The 20595-nt window shown below is 47.6% G+C and overlaps 1 protein-coding gene across 1 annotated transcript in view; it reads left to right on the forward strand.

Moving 5' to 3' along the window:
- Positions 1-3593: 3593 nt before the first annotated feature.
- CHRDL2 (chordin like 2) overlaps positions 3594-20595 on the forward strand; it is a 64335-nt gene continuing 47333 nt past the window's right edge. The window contains exon 1 of the mRNA XM_054018048.1: positions 3594-3784. Within this exon, the coding sequence (XP_053874023.1) occupies positions 3703-3784 (82 nt within the window). The 5' untranslated portion in view covers positions 3594-3702. The remainder of the gene's footprint in view (positions 3785-20595) is intronic.

Here is a 20595-nt window from a genome sequence, read left to right on the forward strand (position 1 = left end):
TTTGTCCCTAGTCAGTGCCGTCCCAGAGTAAAAGGGAGGCACGCAGGATGTTAAGGGGCACCTTACATGATCCGAGGCCGGACGTCTCTTTGTGGGGTTCCGCTGCAGCCTTCACCTGTGAGCCGCTCCCACCATCCCCGCAAACAGCTCCACTCACCATTCCTTGGGCCGCTCCAACCATCCCCACAAGGCTCTGCACCACTTGCTGCTCCTCCAGTCATCCCCACAAATTGCTCTGCCAGCTGCTTAGCAATATAGCTTCAGCCTCCCCCACTAGTTAACACATCACTCAGTGATTTCAGCTTTTTTATGATTTCAGCTCATAGTAGAGGAGCCCCAGTACTGGTACATCATTAGCCCAAAGTGAATTCAGCTCAGCAGCCTGTAACTAGATTCCTAATGGACTCAAAGCTAGCCCTAACATTCAACAGTGGAAAGAGAAGATGGTACAATTGGTATTGCAAGCCCTCAAAGAGACATCCCCCTCCCCTACACTCAGGTACAAATACCTGTCCTCAGCCTCACTTGGTTTTGTAACCCATGACCCTTGTCAAGCAAGTGCTACTTAGGTAATGGCGAGTCCTTCTGTCATACAACAGTCACACTGGCCTTGATTCACAGAATCAGGGTAACAAACCTTTATTCTTCCTGCCCCAATAATAGAGAAACTGGGGATCCCACACCAGCCAAAGTAACCACTTTCAGTTGCTGTTCTTTCATGCCAGGCAGGTGGGTGTGGCTATGCAAACAAGATCAGCCCCTGGAGTTCTTTTCCACACTTGCCATAATTCACCACCAGATGTCAGGGTAGATCTCATCCTGACTCTGCTTACACAGTCAATTGCAAAGCCTATATATATGAACAAAGAATGTAGGTCACACTTACAGGATGAGGGACTGTATCCTGGAAAGCAGTGACTCTGAAAAAGACATAGGGTTCATGGTAAATAACCAACAGGCATGAACTCCCAGTGCAATGGTGTGGTGAAGATGGCTAATGCTATCTTGCTATCTTTGGATATATAAGCAAGAGAATATCGAGTAAGATTAAGGAGGTGGTATTACTTTGGTATATGGCATTAATGAGACTATTAATGTAATACTGGATTTCTGGCATCTTTACTTCGGAAAGGCTATTGAAAAATTGGAGCGGGTTCAGAAAAGACCTACAAAAATGATTTAAGGGCTCCTTAATCTAGCAGACAAAGGCATAAGAAGATCCAGTTCTGGAAGCTGAAGCTAGACAAATTCAGAGTAGAAATAAGGAGCATTATTTTAAGCAAAGGTAATTAACCATTGGAACAACTTACCTAGAGACATGGTAGATTCTCCAACACCTGAAGTGTTTAAAGCATGATTAGATGTCTTTCTAAAAGTTATTACCTCTTTTGACCTGAGTGTTTGGCCAATATTAGGAGTCTTGCAGGTTATTTCAGTGAAGAGGAGAAATTGATGATGGAGTCAGGTATTTCTTTGATGCAATCCTGAATATTTACAAAAAATGTAGAAAGTTTTGTTTCTCTGAGCACAATAGGAATCAAACAGCAGGAGACAGTTTCTTTGCTCACAGTTACAAACCTCTTTCAGCCAGTACTCCACCCAAAAAGTTCTCTCTCTCTCTCTAGGCTTTTTCTTAGATCCCGTTTCCTATGCTTGTTCTGGCTGTCCCCTTGGATTTCTGCTGCTTCTCTCTCACATGCACAATCACACAGTTGCAATTAAATCAATCCTCCATCCCAGCATTTGTTAACAGATTCCCAGGAAAACACTTGGACTGCATGGTGCAGCCATTGCCCGGGCTTGCATGTGGTCTAGTCCTTGGGCAGTGGTTTTGCATTGTTTCAGCTACCACTAAACAAAGGGACATTTAATTGCTCCCTCATTTAGTGTGAATGGAAGGCAGCTATCCTACTCAGCTGTTCCAACAAGGTGGTGGTGTGATTGCCTAGCCTCCATCATAACAATAGGCTCTAGCTCAACCAGAATCTTTGGGCTCGATACAGGAACTATTGGGTAAAATTGTGGCCTGTGACAGACTAGATAGTCAGAATGGTCCTGTCTGGCTTTGAATCTATGAAACTTGGATTGTAAACCCTTTGGAGCAAGGGCCTTGGCGTAGATCCTCTGATGTGGATGAGCAACTCTCAGTGCAGCACTGAGATGGGGTGTGGGAATGGTGGCTATAAGATATCTTTATGGTCCCCTGATACTGGGCACTGGTGGGCCCTGGGCTGAGTCCCAGCATAAGTAAGAGTAGCCTTTGGGCTGCTGCAATTGATGCCTGGCTGCTTATGGTGCCAAGGAGCCAATCCAGTAACCAAGACATAGAGATGCTCCATCCATCCTCCCTTGGCTTGGCCCTGTTCCTTGTATGGGATAGCGGAGAAGGAGGGGCCTAGGAATGCAAAGCGGCTGGAATGTCCACCACCAGGATCTCACCCTTTATCTTTCTATATTCTTCTACGCCAGGCACACAGAGTATGCTGTAAAAAAAATAACATTAACGTCACAAACATTAACAACCCAAAGCAGTCCAGCGCCCTTGGGAGAAAGGACAACATTATCCATATTTTATAGGAGAGGAAACTGAGGCACAGAGTGGCTAAGTGACTTCATGAAGGTCAAACAGGATATCTGTGATTAAGCCAGGAGTGAAACCCACATCTCTGGACTTCCAAACCATAGGTCCCATCCTATGAACAAAGCAGTTAGTGATGATAAGACCTAGTAGAGTATTGATTTCCTCTTGGTATGCTGAGCCACAAGTACTTTAGTTTGCTGGGTTGGCAGGCTAAGAACACTTCCACACAGGGGCCTGGGAAAGATAGACAAGTTCTCCCACAGTACACTGTGGAACGATTCCTAGCGTGGCACAGCTCAGTGCAGCACTAAGAACCATGGGCTACGCCCCAGAAATCCTAGCACCTGACTCAGGTTAACCCAGCGCCAGCGTGGACGCAGCTACAGGGGTATGACTTGAGCGTGGCTTAGCAGGGTGGACATTCACACCCAGGGTTGGCTCACCTGGCTGCCTGGACTTGGGTAAACTGCAGTGAAGACATACCCTGAGAGCAGGATACGTTTCCCCGACTGGGGACATATCAGATGTGAAACTGATGTTACAGCCTTTGATGTGTTGTAAGAAACCTTCAGTATGGGGGTTTTTTTTCTACAGAAGGGATAAGGTATTTGGGGGGAAGGGAGAAAACTGCACGGTGGGGGAAAAATCCTAGGAATGTTATTCACCATGACAGGGTGAGGGGGGAGAGAATATTCCTGGGAAGGCTGCAGAAAGGGAGGGGTTAATATGTTTCCACTCTTTCCAAATCCTCCTCACTGAAGCCCCTCCCCTAGTGCAGCCAAGAAGCAGAGGAATTTCACAAAACTTAAAAAAAAAAAAAAAAAAAGTGGGAAAATAAAAAAAATAAAAAGTGCTGATTTTTTTTTCAAAATAACAACTAACAAAGTTCCTCGCTTTCCCCAAAAGGAGGCGCCTTTGATGAGACTAAAACAAACTGCTGGCGGGAGCTCTGAGTAAAGAAGGAATTAGCTGTGTCGTGCCTGTGTCTCATATGCTGACTCGGTGGCCGCTTGCTGCTGCTCTTAAGTAGCTTGGTGGATATTGAGTCCTTTGTAAACGCTCTGCAAAGAAAGCGTTTGGGGGTTTGGTTTTTTCCCCCCCTCCTCCCCTTGAAAGGAAGAATGATTCCTGAAATCAGAGAGTTTTCCTTTTTCCTGGGATTTTTGCTGCTTTTTATTGCCTCTGAGATTGAAGCCAGAGCTCGTAAGTAAAGAGCGATTAAAAAATAAGATATAAAGGAATGATTAAGGATGAGAAGTATGGGAGGGAAGGAATTCAATGATGGGGACCAGGACTGTGCAGTTGTGTGCTGGGGGATTTTTCCCCGAGAGATTCTGTCTCTGTGTCTGGAAGGAATGATCATCATGGATAATGAGTGATAATTAGGAAAGGCTGCATTTGGCAGGAATAAGTGCAGAGATGCATGTATTACTAGCATGTGGTCTCCCTTATGCTGACAGCAGTGGGTACCAGGTCTGAAAACATAGGGTCAGATTCTAATCTGGGTCCCACCTGCGTAAATTCTCTTCACTGGCTCTATTGCTGCTTTCCGCTGGTGTAGCTGAGATCAGAACCTGAGTCACAAGGTTGTGAACAGCTCAGTTGCTAGAGACAGCTTTGCCTTAAAGAGCGTGAGCTACTGATTGATGCTCCGGATTGTACTAACCAGGCATCCGTACTCAGGTGACAGAATGCAGTGTCAGTAACATGTCAATGAACCTCTTGCCCCAGAAGAGACTCTCAGGTGCGGGGAGTTATGATTTTTGAGCAATCAGCTTTTGCACCAGTGATGTTCCAAAGAGAAACGAGCAATGGCACAGCAGCCCTGCTTGTGGCAAGTCTGTGGTAAGGAACTCAGAGCACGGTGTTCCAATGGATTGAAGCTGGGAGGCTTGTCCTTACAGCTATGGAGGAAAAAAAGGTGCCCTTCTGATTAGATTGCATTACTAGCATGCAGGAGAGCTGACCCCTATTCCCAGCACTGCCAGAGGCTTGTTGTGTGTGGCCTTGGGCAAGTCTCTTTACCCCTCTGTTTCCCCATATGTAAAATGGGGCCAGTAACACTGTGGTGTTCTGTGTTTGAGGTATAAGTCATTACAGTCTCTAAAATGCTTAGAGATCCTGTCTTTAGGGTATTGGCTTCATACTTGTCCATAAAGTGCCTTGCATGCAGGCATCAGTGATAATAACAGAAGTGCTAACAAAGTGCAAAGGTTTGTTAATAAACGGATAGAAGTATTTGCGTTGAAAACTAGTGTGGATGCGTTCTCTTCTGCCTAGCTTCTAAGGGAGTTGTTACCTGTAAAGCTTTTGTTTATAATGTCTTCTCTCTCCCTCCCGTCCAAAGTGAGTACAGTGCAGGCTCTCATTAAGTGCAGCGAGCTACTGATGCTCCTTTTCTAGAGGGTCTTGTTTTCAGAACCCACATGCTTCTGGTTCACCTGCAAGCGTTTTCGATATCCCCCTAGCAATAGTCTCATGCTCGCCCTCGCTGCTTTTGCTGAATATCCTCCATGCCTGGGTCTTCCTCTCATGGCAGATACAGGGCTGGTAAGGAAAGTTTTCCAAGGCAAGCCCAGGCAACTGAGAATCATTCCACTTTCTGACAGAGCTAATCAGAAGGCAAAAGTATCACTAACAGAAACAATTCCTAGTATTGTGATAGTTGATACTAACCGAAGAGCTTGGGAAGGGATTTGAAGCCCCATGCTTCAGGGTTTAAGACATTCCCTACCGATTAGGGATTAGGATGAGATTTTCGTGGGAGGGAGGTTCTCCCACATCTGCCCACTGTGGGGTTTCTTGCACCTTCCTCCGACACATCAGGTGCCGGCCATTGTCAGAGGCAGGATCTGGTCTAGCTAGAACTCGGAACTGATCCAGTTTGGCAATCTCTACTTTGCTCTTGCTTCTCAGTGCAGGTAGGAGCTGCAGATTTCCACTGACTGGCGAATAGCCTTTAGAAACAATGGGCCAAATTCCTCTATGAGGCAACACCACAGAAATCAGCCATTATGCTAGGGATGAGTTTGGTACCAGGCACATATAAGATTCTGTTACTTACCTTGCAGAACTTCCTATCCCCACCCACTCCCCCAAGGAGATATTTTTTCGGAGCAATAGTTCCGACTGGAAGTGTGTATCTGAGCCTGGTCAATTGTCTGGCTGTCCTTTACTACTAACGACCTGATTTAGGAACAAGGGCATGGGTGACTTCTTTTTCTAGTCTGCCGTCTTCAGCTTTCCCCTCTGCTCACATTATACAGCAAGCCTACGTTGTGCCTTCATAAACTCATCAGGGAGGTTGTTGTGCAGTGGGACATGAGCATGGGCATCTCTCTGCTGGCCATAATGCAGGAGGAGTTCCTTCTTTGGCATCTAGTCCACTGACATGGGAAAGCCCTATACTCCAACCCCAGCAGCTCCTCGCTTTACCTCTGAGTTTCAGTGAGACAGGCTATATTATTGGTAGGGGATGTTTATTTAATTCACTAGTATTTACTCACCAGATGCAATAACATCCCAACATGCAATTTGGAAACTGGTAAACTACTGGTAATGCAGTTTAGCATATTGAAACTAAGACATAGAGTTTTGTGCCCAAAGCTTATGGCTTCATCTGCTTCTTCTTCTTCCTATTCCACAGCATATAAAAGTGTTAGGGCTTAATCTTGATCTGAGGTATGTGAGTAGATGTTGCTCAAATCAGCGGAGCCACTTCACACATGCTTTACAGCTGATTTTGCAAGGCACATGGCAATTCAAAGCTACATCTCTGAGATCAGTGCTAACTCAGCGGAAGGCTCTCCCAGGTAGCAATGATGGAGGGGCAATGCTAGCTGGGGAGCTTACAAGGTAGAAGTAGGAGCCTTTAGCTGGTGAGCTAAAAGAAAGCAGGACTGACTGTAGACATAACTCTCCTCTCTTTGACCAGAAGAGGTCTCTCTTATACGCAGCTAGACAGCGGCTACTCCAGCTCCTGCACCTGTTAACTTGTCTGCTTTCAGCTGTCAGGCAGCGAACAAGTTCCAAAGGGTTAGATGTTGTTCTAGCCAAGGGCTTCAAAAGTGATTCAATGGCAGCACAGGCTGGTAGATTTTAGTCTGAGTGCATAGACACGGGTATGTACCACTTACTGTGAATGTGTGTGCTGTGGGTTCACGCACCTAGGTCCAGATTCTGCCATCCTTACTCCCAGTGAAATCAGTGGCTTAGATTGTTCCCTCCCAGGTGAAAAGCTGTAGGAGGGGATTTCTTGGGAGGAAGCCTACACGGGAATTTCCTAGCTGAGATTGCCCTGAATCGTTCTCTCATGGGGTGGTAGAGTTTGTTCCCCTGCGGAAAAGCTGCCCCTGGGATCTGCATGAAGCCTTGTAGCTCTGCAGCAGCTCTGTCCCCTCCTGCCCCCTCCCCCCACCAATGCAGCACTACTGGAGCTTTGCTACTGGTTATTATCCCTCTGGCTGAAGTAGCTCTCAAGGATCCGCAGGGGGATCCAGAGCAAACCTGGCAGTTTATTAACTTCAGAGCGTAGATCCTTGGGGTTGGAATGTGGACAGTGCACATCCTCTGCAAATCCTGTCCCTGGCCCACCCCCTGCACCCCGGTGCACCCTGACTCCACTTCCTCCCCAGCAGGGTCGCAGACAGCACAGAGAGGTCTCAGAGTGTGGGTACGGTGCATTGGAGGCCTTGAGCCCCTCTTCGGAGAGGAGGGCTGGTCCAGGGTTAAGGCACTAGTCTGGGATCCAGGTGACCAGGCATCAAGTCCCTGACCTGCCACAGACTGTGTCACTTAGCCCCTCAGTTCCTCATCTGTACAATGGGAGAACAGCACTGCCCTGCCTCACAGGGGTGCTGGGAGGATAAATACACTGAAGAGTGAGACGGGCTCAGATACTGCAGTGTTGGGGGCCATGTAAGCACCTTCGCTTGATCGATTCCACGTGAAGGAAGGAGGATCAGTGCATGGAGCTAGCTGGGATGATCTAGAACGATGAGATGACATGAAAAGTGAGGCGTTACTCAGTGTAAGGGTGGCGAGTCTGGCTGTTAGTGTGATGATGATTTAAGAGCCCAGCCCAATGCACTGCGCTCCCTTATACAATGTAAACCCCACGCTAGCACAAAATAACAAAATCAATCCAATACATACGGTTATTAGCTAGCGAATCTACAAAGAGCCCGGTCGAAACTGGTCATGCAGAGATCCATTTTTAGTGCGCGTGCAAGATCAGAGGGAGCGGCTCCTCGTGCTGGGATTTGGAGATTTCTCCAAACCGGGAAATATTTGATGGACTGGAATGGAGGTTTGTGGTGGGAAATAAGATCCCTCAGAGCTTGCACAAATAGCCTGGAGATGTGTACAGAAGAGGAGGGATGGGCCAGGCGTTAGGATGCTGGCCTGGGACTCAGGCCAAGTGGGTGTTGCACTACAGAGTGTCGCTGCAGAGATGGGAGGGGCTGGCTGCCCTGCGGATGTAGCTAGCATTTCAGATGGGTACATACTCGGGGTAGCCTGCCTCCGAGGTTATAAATCAGTCAGAACTAACTTCTCCAGCTGGAATTTACACCTCCAACTCAAAGTGTAGATGTGCCTGTAGCCTGGTCTACACCTCAAATGTAGGTTGACCTACCTATGTGGCTCAGGGTGTGAAAAATCCCAAGAGACGTAATTAAGCCAACCAAAGCCCCATTATAGACACTGCTAGGTTGACGGAAGGCATTCCAGATGGTGAGCACACAGATTACTGAAACAGGGTTCAAGCATGGTAAATATTTATCAACACATCGCAAACAGTGCACAGCCATTTAAGGCAAGAAGTGCGGAGTAGCTTATTCATTAGAAATGAGGACCAGCAGCTGAGCAGAATGCAGTTACCTGCATTGAAATTAGCGCAGGCCGCCAGGATTTGTAACCATGTTGTTACAGAAAGTGCCACGAGATTTATAATGACCCCATGTGGTCATGATCACAATTTTCAGTCCTTTGAAGGGTGACACCACCCCAGAAACACAGCGCCCCCTAACACCCTGCCAGGGTATTGCTTCAGTGTTGACTCCAGGAGGAGCGTGCCAACTAATGAAACTCCAGCATTGCTTTCTGCAGTGCTCCGGGTTTCTTTAGTCATCTTCCGGTTGGTACAGATCCAGGCCAAACTATCGGAACTGACAAGATCACATCTCCTCATGCATTGTCATCGAAGTATTGCTCACACCACTGTAGTTAACTATTGCCTGGCACAAGAATGTTAATCTGTGCTGGCATAAGTCTTTCATGGAACACGTAGCAAACCTAGACATGGTCCAGTGAAAAGCAAGAAAAGACATGGATTCCCCCATGGGGAGAGGTAATAACGTTTAGGGCAGTTCAGAATAGCAAGGAGATAAATAAAAGCTGATGTGAATGAGGTATATGAAATCTGAGAGGCAGAGTGGTCCAGTGATAAGGTGTTAGACTGGGAGTTAGCAGGCCTGGGTTGTATTGTCTGCTCTGTCACAGACCTGTGGGGTGACCTCGAGGAAGTTACTTCCCCTCTGTTTCCCTTTGTCTTGTCTAGTTACATTGTAAGGTCTACAGGACAGGGACTGTCTGTTGCTGTGTGCTTACACAGCGCGGCCTAGCACAGCAGGAACTCCACTGGGGCTTCTAAATGCTACTGTAAAAAAAAGAATGTCTGGCAGGGGCACCAGAACAGGGTGAACCAGGGGCCATGGCCCCATCACTTTTTACCTGCCGTAAGGGCGAGTGACAGGGGTAGAGGGTCTTGGGAGGAAGAGGTAGTGTGGGAGCGGGGTCTTGGGTGAAGGGGCAGTGTAAGGGCAGGGATTTGGGGAGAATGGGCGGTGCGAGGGCAGGGTCTCGGGGGAATGGCCAGCGGGAGGGCAGGTGCTCGGGGGGAAGAGGTGGTGTGCGGGTGGGGCCTTGGGGGCGGGGCACAGGAGGGCGGGGCCACGGTTCGGGTGCCTATGCCTCCCCCGTTTTAGGGTGCTTCTGCCACTCCTGATGTCTGGTCTAGAGGAGGTCAATGAGGAACACTGATGTATCCTTCCTCAATCCACAAAAACAAGGAGGCACCCTGTGAAATTAAAAGTCAACACACTGAAATCTGATAAAAGGATGTACTGTTTGACACAATGCACAATTAATCTGTGGAATACCACTGCCCTGGGATACCACTGAGGCCACGAACTCAACAAGAATGTGACTGTGGTCGCATGCACTTTGCTAATGTAGAGTGAAACAGAGCCTGTTTCACATCAGTGTCACTGGAGAATCCAGGAACTATTATTTTACCACTGAGCCTGGAAGTCATTTTGACGTGTTTTTTTTTTAAAGACCCCCTTTCCATAAGGCCTGATCCAGCTTCCATTAAAGTCAACAACAAAACTCCCAATGACTGCCTTGGGTACAGGGTTAGGCCATCAGCTGGGAATGGCCCTTTAATGGGGCTGTCCACAGGAGTGCTCCAGTTAAGAAGATTTCACTTTACACTAACGCATCCATGTCTGGTGGGGAGCAGGTCATGAGGCCTCATTAACATGCTTTGAGATCCTCCAATGAGACGTGCTGTGTACAAGTGCAAAGGGAAATTGTTTCCATGTATGTGCGGTAGCTACAACCCGCTAGAAGCTCGATGGTGATGTTTAGCACCAGGACTTAGTGCACGTGTAGAAGTCAGCGCTGATACAAGAGTAGCTAAGATGCAACAGGTCAAGAACCCAGCCTATTTTAACAAGTCCCCTTCACAGCTTTTTCTATACTTTTCCTTTGAAGCCCTCCGTAAACACAGGGCTGTCAGATCAGCTCCTGGACTTTCTGTACCAGATGGCGTTTTTTACTTTTTATTTACAACTGCGCTTGAAACACTGATACTGATCAACACACACTTAAAACAAGGTTAGCTGGTGAGGGCATGACCCTGATGAAAACCTATGGCAACTAAACCCCTGCTCATTTGTCCCCTGCTCTGAAAAGTGAAGAGGGGTGTGGCATGAATTTACAATCTATGGGCATAACAAGGATTGACACAAAAGCCTGAAAAGGCCCAGAAGAGGATGGATTCTTTGTGACTATTGAAATATACATGAATAGAAGGCCTGATCCAGTGCAGTCAGTTGAAATGTGTCCATTGATTTCAATGGGAGCAGGATCTGGTTCACAGTTACTCTGGATTTACCTCAGTGTATTGCCACTGAACTCATTTCATTGATTTCAGATTTTGAAACATTAATTTTATGGTCCTTAGAGATTCCATGGCACTTTTCACAAGAGTATGAACCCCAGCTAAATTCTAATGGCTGCTTACCTAGAATTCCCCATCTCTTTTCCATTCAATACAGTATTTTTCTTCAATCCCTCACCTACACATTAGTGTGCGGTAGCTGCCCATTGTTTAAAGGCTGCTGTGATTCTCCCCAGAAGTGGATGCATGTGGTGGGGAAAGTGAACCTTGTAGCTACAGTAGCTTGTAAAGCACTTCAGGGTGAACAGGGCCAAGAAAAACGTAAGAGATTATTACTACATTCTATTTGAGAAGTTGGGAGTGGAGGTGGGGTAATCCCCTGGGATGTGTTGGGCATCGGGGGGGGGGAGGGGACAGCTGCCCAGTGAAATATTTTCAGACACATGAATGGAAGAGCTGATCTCCATGTAGAATTTATGGGCCTGTTGGCTGAGAAGGGCTCCCCTCCCAAGTCAGGAGGTCCCTTGTATTCTAATAGGTCTAATCCCTTTGCAAGAGTAAGGAGAAAGTCTGTGTGTTTGGCACCCCTTGTGTGGATAATGGGTTTAATGAGCCCAGTTATCCCCTCCCTCACACTGGGGTAACCCCACAGAGTCACACCAATGTGACCCCGGAGTGAGAGGAGACTCAGACCCACTTATCTGCGAGTGAGCACGAGACTTCTCCACAGTCTGATACAGGAGGGGCTGGGAGTGTAATACAGAATTTCACGTGTCCCAGCCAATCCCCTTGCTAGTGTTTGGAGGAACCAGAGGCAAGGGGTTGTGTGTGTATGTGTGGGTGACGTGGACCTTCAGTAAATTTTATTCTTGATCATTTAATATGCCCAGACAGAAGTAAAATGAAAACACAGCTCACCCTGAGTAGGTCGACTCTTTTTATAGCCATAACATTATGTTTCAATAACAGCTACACACACTTTTTTTGTTAATAACCTGGCATGTGGGCTTGGGAACCTGCCCAACAGGGCCTCTCCCCTAACCGCCTGGCCACGTCTACGGACTTTCAGTCCAACCATGCCACTGTCAACTCAGCACTTGCTACAATGACAGACAAGCTGACCAATAAATGCACATTCGTAGACAGTCTCTTTCATTTGGCTGGCCCAGTCCATAACTCGCTGGATACAGGAGCAGCATTGGAAATGGATGCACCGCATTGTACGTGCTTTGGGCCTTAGCCTGAGCTTATGTAAACTGATGAAGATCCGTTGAAATCAGTGGAGCTATGCCATTTACACCAGTTGAAGAGCTGGTCCATTGTGAAGAATTATTGGATTGCTGGATTTCTGACTTGCAGAAATGTAGGACTGGAAGGGACCTCGATAGGTCATCCAGTTCAGTCCCCTGCACTGAAGCAGAGCTAAGGTGGGAGGGATAGCTCAGTGGTTTGTACACTGGCCTGCTAAACCCAGGATTGTGAGTTCAACCCTTGAGGGGGCAAAAATCTGTCTGGGGATTGGTCCTGCTTTGAGCAGGGGCTTAGACTAGATGACCTTCTGAGGTCCCTTCCAAGCCTGATATTCTAAGTGTTATCTAGACCCTCCCTGATAGGTGTTTGTCTAACCTGTTCTTAAAAACCTCCAGTGATAGAGATTCCACAACCTCCCTAGGCAATTTGTTCCTGACGGTTAAGAAGTTTTTTCTATTGTCTAACCTAAGTCTCCCTTGCCGCAATTTAAGCCCATTGCTTCTTATCCTGTCCTCAGTGGTTAAGGAGAACAATTGATCTCCCTCCTCTTTATAACAACCTTTTACCTACTTGAAGTCTGTTATCCTGTGCCACCTCAGTCTTCTCTTCTCCAGCCTAAACAAACCCAATTATTCAGTCTTTCCTCATAGGTCATGTTGTCTAGACCATTAATCATTTTTGTTGCTCTCCTCTGGACTTTCTCCGATTTGTCCATATCTTTCCTGAAATGTGGTGCCCAGAACTGGGCACAATACTCCAGTTGAGTCTTATCAGTGAAGAATTGCTTCTTGTGCCTTGCTTACAACACTCCTGCTAATACATCCCAGAATGTTGTTCAGTTTTTTTTGCAACAGTATTACATTGTTGATTCATATTTAGTTTGTGATTCACTATAATCCCCAGATCCTTCTCTGCAGTACTCCTTCCAAGGCAGTCGTTTCCCATTTTGTGTTTGCACAACTGATTATTCTTTCCTAAGTGTAGTACTTTGCATTTGTCCTTACTGAATTTCATCCTAGTTATTTCAGACCGTTTGTCCAGTTTGTCCAGATCATTTTGAATTATAACCCTATCCTTTAAAATGCTTGTAACCCCTCCTATCGTGGTATCATCCGCAAATGTTATACGTGCACTCTCTATGCCATTATCCAAATCATTTATGAAGATACTGAGTAGAACAGGCACCCAATCCCTGCAGAACCCCACTCGATATGCCCTTCCAGCTTGACTGCGAACTGTTGATAACTCCTCTGTGGGAATGCTTTTTCAACCAGTTATGCACTCATCTTATAGTAGGTTCATCTAGGCTGTATTTCTTAGTTTGGTTATGAGACGGTCATATGACATCGTATCAAAAGCTTTACTAAAGCTGAGATATGGGTCAGCAAAGCTTAACTGTGAGTTTCTCCCATGTCCCCATCTCAAGTCAGCGGTAACGGTACACAAACCTCCAAACCTTCAGAGATTTGGTGGGGATAAACTGCTGAGAGCTGTGATCATGACTTCTGTAACCCAGAGTGTCAGGGACCAGACCAGCCAGGACCAGCTGCTGGCCTGCTCCCACTAACTTCCCTGCTAGCTGCACTGCCTTGGAATTGACAGAATGGCCCAGCCCCTGACTGGCTGCTGGTTTAGCAGCCCTGCTTATAAGCCTGGCTCCTACACCAGATCAGTGACTGCTTGATGCGTACCATGCCTTTAGCTGTGCTTGCCCTTGTTCCAGTCCCTCCAGCCCCCACTTCCCTCCAGCCTCAGACTGCTATCTTTGATCCCTGTCTCTGCCTCTGGCTTATGACTCTACTTAACCCTCTGGTTCTGGCATTTGGCTTCTGTCAGGCCAGTAGTGATCCCTGGCTCCACCTCTGCCTTACGACTGGTTTAACCCCCAGCTCTGGCATTTGGCTCCTGTTGCTCCGGTACTCACCCTGGGCTTGTTTCCTGAACACTGACTGTTAGGCCAAACTCTCACTTCCACCACTAGGCCTGCCCACCATGGCTCGGTCAGTGACATCGAGCTCTTTGGGATCTGGTCATATTTCACAGGCGAAAGCTAGGTTTACATTCCACTGCAGACGATGATTTAGGAGATGAAATGAAGGCTTTGTAGGTTCAGCTTAGAGCAAGAGATTGTTGCCCCTGAAAGAGAAGCAATACTGAGGGCCAGATCTTCAGCTCTGGTGAAGTCAAGGAATCATGCCAATTTGCATCAGCTGTAGACCTGATGAATGTACGACCTCCCGCAACCTAAGAAAGCGGCACATAGAACCCAGGTCTGCACTAGACAGAGAGGAAAAAAGCAAATCAGATTCTTTCCTTATTATAAATATGAGCACCATGTCTGTGACTGACAAACAGGTTAAGCTTAGGGAAGGCTCTTTTCCACACCCACATTTGAATGGTTTGTCACTGAGAACACCCCTTACTGAACTGGGCAGTCTTCCCCAACAGAAGCCATGATTATGCTACATGGGCTCTGCCGATCCAGCTTCATGGGTATAGTTCTAGAGACAGAGTTCCCGGGTGTAGATACAATGTATGCCAACAGCAATAGTCCAACCGGTGTAGTAACACCATCTTCCTGAATGACGTTAGCTATGCCGACAGAAGCACCCACTCAGCGAGCGAGTCTCAGAGCCTGGGTGGAGAGATTTGCTCATATACCAGCTGTATATGTTTAGGCTCTGAAGCCTAGGGAGAGGGATGGGCTTTAGAGACGGATCTCCAGACCCAGCCCAAATGTCTACACAGCTTTTTAGCACTGTAGCATGAGCCTAAGTCTGTTGACCCAAGCTCTGAAACTCGCTACCGCTCGCTGTGTAGATGCACCCTCAATGGCTAGAATAGCAAGTATTGACCAGACACGTTGATTTGAACATTCACATAGTACGGGATCTTCTTCAATGCACTGGTTTCTGCTTGCTGTAGCTGTCCGTCATGGACATGGCAAACAGCAGGGAGAGCTTCCCCTCTTTTGATATTTCAGTTTCAGACCTCATAGGCTATTGTTACGTTCCTTGCAGGGGCTAGTCAGCACTGAACATGTAGAGGTACTTTCCTGACAGCTTTACCTGGGTCTAGAGGGAGGCCATTGTTTACTCTGCAGTTCTCTCTGTCTTCTATTTGAAGATCAAAACCACTTTACCAACGCTAAGGAATTAGGATTTGCAACTCCCCTAATTTAGAGATGGGGTACTGAGGCTGTGATTCACTTGAGGTCACACAGAAAGCCTCTGGTAGAACTCCAAAATTGGTTTCTAATCAGAGATCTATCCAGGAAGCCTAGGTCTGAAATAGCAGTGATTATGTTGTCTTTGTTTTTCCCCTATGGTTAATTATTATTCATTGAAGGGCAGAGGGACAAGCATGGGCATGACTGAGATATGGGATGGCCTGTTTTTACCTAGGATGTTTAAAACATGGGGATACATGGGATCACATTGGTGGCAGTGCTCAAGGTCTGAGAGACGTTTCCATCCAGCATGGTCCATTAGTCAGAATCAAAAGCAATGCCTCCCCAGGCTTGCCATTCAGGAGGCAGTCAGTGACCGCTGTGTTTTGATGAAGAACTTGCTCCTTCTTGAAGCAGATGGAATTCCATCTTGAGAGAGCCAAAGGCCTTTGCTGGAGTCAGACACTCATCTCACAAGCTACCACAGGATGATTAAAAAGGGCCAACTTCTGTGTGCTGTTCCCAGCACAAGGAGCTCTCACCTGCTTCCAGAGAAATCAATGACAAAACTGCCATTGACTTCACTGGGCTCACCAGTGGGCTGGTGAAGGAGCGCACTGCCCCTTTAGGGACAGGCTGGAGCTTACCACCACGACAGCCCGGTGTGGAATGAAGGAAGCCCCGCCCTGCCCTAGGGCTGGGCTATTTAAAGAGGCAACTAGGCGAGAGAGAGGGGAGTAGAGGTGGGTGGTGGGTTCTCTCTCAGGCTCCCGGAGACCAGCCTGATCCAACTCAGAGACTTTGTTTGGTGGACGTTAAGTGTGGCAGCTCTGAACCAGGGCCCTGAGGTGAGGCCCTCATGAACTGTGTATTGTGATTGCTCCTGTCCTGAACCCTCATTAAAAGGGGATGCGCCATTTTGCTAGTGTGTGGTGGCTTCTCCTTGCCACAGGCTGTTAAAGCGAACCCACTGCTGCCGAATCTGGGTAAATCAAGGTGGGGCATACCCCACTGGGACACAAAGGGGCATGCAGGGATGGTACAGGCCTTTACACGGCCCCAAAGGATCACTCTCAAAAAAACACGTGACCTGATTAAGAAGACTGTTGAAGGACATAGGACTGGAAGTGGCCTCGGGGTCATTGAGTCCAGGCCTCTATGGCGGGGAACAGGTGTGAGTGGCACCTTAATTATTTTGTTACATTTCTATAGTCTGCAACAAGGAAGCCATGTGTGGGGCTCTGGGAGGTAACCTGAACACTACAGCTCTTCTTGAAGCTTCTCAGCTCCTTGAGTATGCTACCTGGAGCAGACACAGCCACTTTCTGAATTGGCTTCCACAGGTGCCTTGGCTTCCGTCTCCTCAGCTGGAAGGTGGGGCTGCCAGTACCTTACAGGGCTGTGACATTGCTTATTTATTACATTATCTTTTCAACGTGGACCGAAGAATGTATTCTACCTAACAGGGGCACACCCTCTACTGGGCATCCGGACAACAGGTAAAGCGAACCACCTGGAATCATTGCCCCATGACACTAATAGCAGGCCGCTCCATCCATCGTAAATAAATAGCTGCCACCACCTCCCCTCAGGATCCAACAGTGAACAAACCCCCCTCCATGCCTAAAATGCCCAGGGCTTGTAACACGAGTGGAAGACTGGAGATTCTTGGAGATTTTTAAGAACAGGTTAGACAAACACCTGTCAGGGATGGTCTAGATCAGGAGTTCTCAAACTTCATTGCACCGTGACCCCCTTCTGACAATAAATATTACTACATGACCCCAGGGGGGGGACTGAAGTCTGAGCCCACCAGAGCCCCACTGATCTGGGTGGGGGGGAACAAAGCTGAAGCACAAGGGCTTCAGCTCCAGGCAGGGGGACCTGTAACCTGAGTCCCAGCATGCAGGGCTGAAACCCTCAGGCTTCAGTCTCAGGTGATGGGGCTCGGGCTTCGGCTTTGGCCCTGGGCCCCAGCAAGTCCAAGTCAGCCCTGGTGATCCCATTTTAATCCACTTTGGGGTCACAATTTGACCCCACAATTTGAGAACTGCTGGACTAGGTAATACTTAGTCTTGCCGTGAATGCAGGGGACTGGACTCTATGACCTCTTGAGGTCCCTTCTAGGACTACGATTCGATGATTCTGTAAGATTAACAAATCTCATCTCTGATGGACTGAGGGGCTTGGTGGGGAATCACTGGCTGAGTCTTGCGGTTCTATGCAAGGCATGTCCATTGGAGCCAATGGGAGCAGCAGTAGGGAAGGGACCTGATGCTTGTAAGGTGATCTGTAAATGCTAAGGGCCCAATTCTGCTGTCTCTTACACTGGTGTAAATCTGGAGTAACTCCACTGAACGACACCCAGTAAAGTTGATGAAAATGAAAGGAGGCGAGTCAGTGTTACTGTTATCACTGCCTGCGAAGACGAAGAGGCTTGAACAGCCATTGCTTTAAACCTTGTGGAGTTGTTTATGCTGGCACAAAGTGGGAGTAAAATGCTCCCTCACATAAGGTGGCTGCTCTGTGGCTATCCATGGTGCTACTCAACATGAGCACGGGGATGAGAATCTGGCCCAAACTATTTGTTTTTCATGAAGAATTGTCATCCTCCCAACTCAAGCTCTCTTTCTGCCGGATCCTGCCCTGCTATCATAATCCTGCCCTCTGGTGTCAGCAAATGGACACCGATCTGGGCACATCTCAGATTTGGCTTTGGGACTTCCTTGCAGAAGGCTGCTGGAGCAAGACCTTATTTAAACATTAGCCACACTGGGAATTAGCATGCCTTGGGCCATATGCTACTCTCCTGCGGAAGCATAAAACAAGCACCCCAAATGCAGTAAGGTAGCAGGTATCACGTAAAGACACAGGTTCTCCTTGCTGGTGAGAAGGGAGGATTTTGTGCCAGTTACGCCAGTGAATCTGCAGAGAAATCCACACAGAACAATGTGGACCCTGGCGTACCACTGAGTGGGTCTCTGACCCTCACTTCACTGTGAGGCCTTGGGATTAGGCAGACTGGGAATCATGAGAGCTCAGTGTGTGAGTTTGGGCAAGTCACTTAACTCTTCTGAGTCTCAGTAGTCCCATTTTACAGATGGGGAAAACGATGCTCCTTTGCAAAGTGCTTTGAGATCTATGGAGGATAATTGCTAAGTATTATTCTTGTTCCCCTGCTGCACATCCTATTGGCTTTGGCTCCCAGGACCATACCATTCTACCCTCTCTCCCAGCCGGGCTGTGAGCGTAGAGGGAAGATGTCCTCATCTGCAAAAGGGAGTTTGCCCGTCCAACCATTGCTCTCCAGCTCCAGACCCTGAAGTGACTCCTCCAAACCTCCGCAGCCCCAGCTCCACAGATCATCAGAGAGAGTCCCATGGTGGTGCTCCCACTTGTGCTGATTTAAGGGTGAAGGCCGTCCTGTTTTCTCCTCCTTCAGAGGGGGACATGTGGGCCGCCGTAAGGAAAACCAGTGAAAGCCATTGGAATGGGAAACCAGGTTACGGTTTTTCATTTGGTACTTAATATTTGAAAGTCTTCACCATGAAAATCCTCTTTTTGTAAAACAACGTGACTTTTGTGAGGGTGTTATTGCTGAAGACGGCAATAAATAAGGAGACTGGAGCCCAAGTGGCAATTTACAGCCACAAATGGCTTTTCGCTCAGAGCAAATTGGGAAGATGTCCAACATTTGACCTATGAAAATGAAATTATTATACTGGCATGGGAAAAAATGATCTGAACCTTGAAGCTTCTAAGCCTCCTCCTTCATTACATCTCTGGATCACCTTTAACCAAACATCCATGCGCTTGCTGCCAACTATGCACTGGAGTGCTGCTGAGATGCGGACAAGTGTCTACGGGTGCCTGAAACTACCAGTTCTTTGTAATTTTAATGGCAGGACCTTTACAGACATTAATCAGGCTTGCTTTCTAGGGCTGGATTCAAACCAGGGTTCCACTTGTGAAAGACGAGTGATTAAACATTTAAACCATCCAGCCAATTGGCATGGGGAGCCTGCTAGCTTAGCAAAGCTATGTCATATTAAGGTAACTATATTTCTTCATCTTCAGCATAATTCATTAAGATGCTGCAAGCAGGGAAAAATGAAGTCATTATTCACCCTTTTGAAAATTATTTTTTTTTACTAGTTTCCTGCAGTTGCGTAGATAAACACAGTCCTTGTGCCATTGGTCATTTGCTCTAAGACCTCGTCGTTCCGAACCATCGGGGTGGGAAAGATGAGTTTGTTGATTTGTCTGGTTTGGCGTGAGTTATGTGAGTGGTTTTGGGAACTGAACGACCACAGACTTGGAGAGAATGGAGACCCCCAAAGATCCACCCAGAATGCAGTGCAAACGTCTGCATCAACACTGAATGCCATTCTGTTTGTAATGGAATTTTCTGCTGTAATTGACAATGCGGCCATTGTATCACATTAAACATGGACCGTAAAGCCTGGTTTTTGTGCAGTCACTTAAGGGACTAACAAAAGGTGGTCTTAACACAGAGGTGGGTTTAATCCTCAGGAAGCTCTAAAATCCACTATGGCTCCTGCGGAGACGCATTCACATGGAAATAGAGTTGCAATTCAGTGAGGTGAAAGAGGGTTACGCTGTGCTTGTAGCTCCATTTTAAAACCTCACTTCTGTCTCTGTTTGGTTCTGTGTAATTATAGTGCTGTATATACCAGGTATCTCCATGGCCCTGTTCAGTTCAAGGAACCGAGGGCAACTGTGGCTCAATGTCTGTCTCTATTTTTAAGGTACGGTGCAACGGATAGAGGTCATCCACTTTACCCATCACCACAGTAAGGTACCTAGATGCCAAATGTTATACCTAGAACAGCAGGATTCAGTCAGAAGGGACTTCCACCGCTTTACTAACTGGTTGTTATTACGTGTCTGGAGGCCCCATTGTGATGCAGTCGCCAAACACATGATGAGAGACAGTCTTGGCCTGAAGAGCTTATGCTCCAAATAGACCACCAGACAAAGGGTGAGAAGAGAAGCGGAGGTAAAGTGAGTTGGCCAAGGTCATGGGCAGATCTGGGACTAGAACCAAGTCCTTCCAAGTACCCAATCAGCAGCATCTCCACCACATTACCTGGCCTTCCACTCCCAAAGTGCAATTCATAGATTCATAGAATCATAGGACTGAAAGGGCCTCGAGAGGTCATCTAATCCAGCACCCTGCACTCATGGCAGGACTAAGTATTAGCTAGATCAGTGGTCCCCAAACTGTGGGGCATGCCCCACACGGCGTGGAGGAACTTTTGGGGGGGCGCATAGTGGGGCCCGAGCAGCCCCCACAGGGGGCAGGGAGGGAGCACCACCCAGTCCTGCTCCAGCCCCTGCTCCGCTCCCAGCCCAGCTCTACCCCATTCTCTCTCCACCCCCAGATCA

This window comes from Malaclemys terrapin, chromosome 1 (assembly GCF_027887155.1).
Source record: "Malaclemys terrapin pileata isolate rMalTer1 chromosome 1, rMalTer1.hap1, whole genome shotgun sequence".
Classification (NCBI taxonomy): Eukaryota; Metazoa; Chordata; order Testudines; family Emydidae; genus Malaclemys; species Malaclemys terrapin.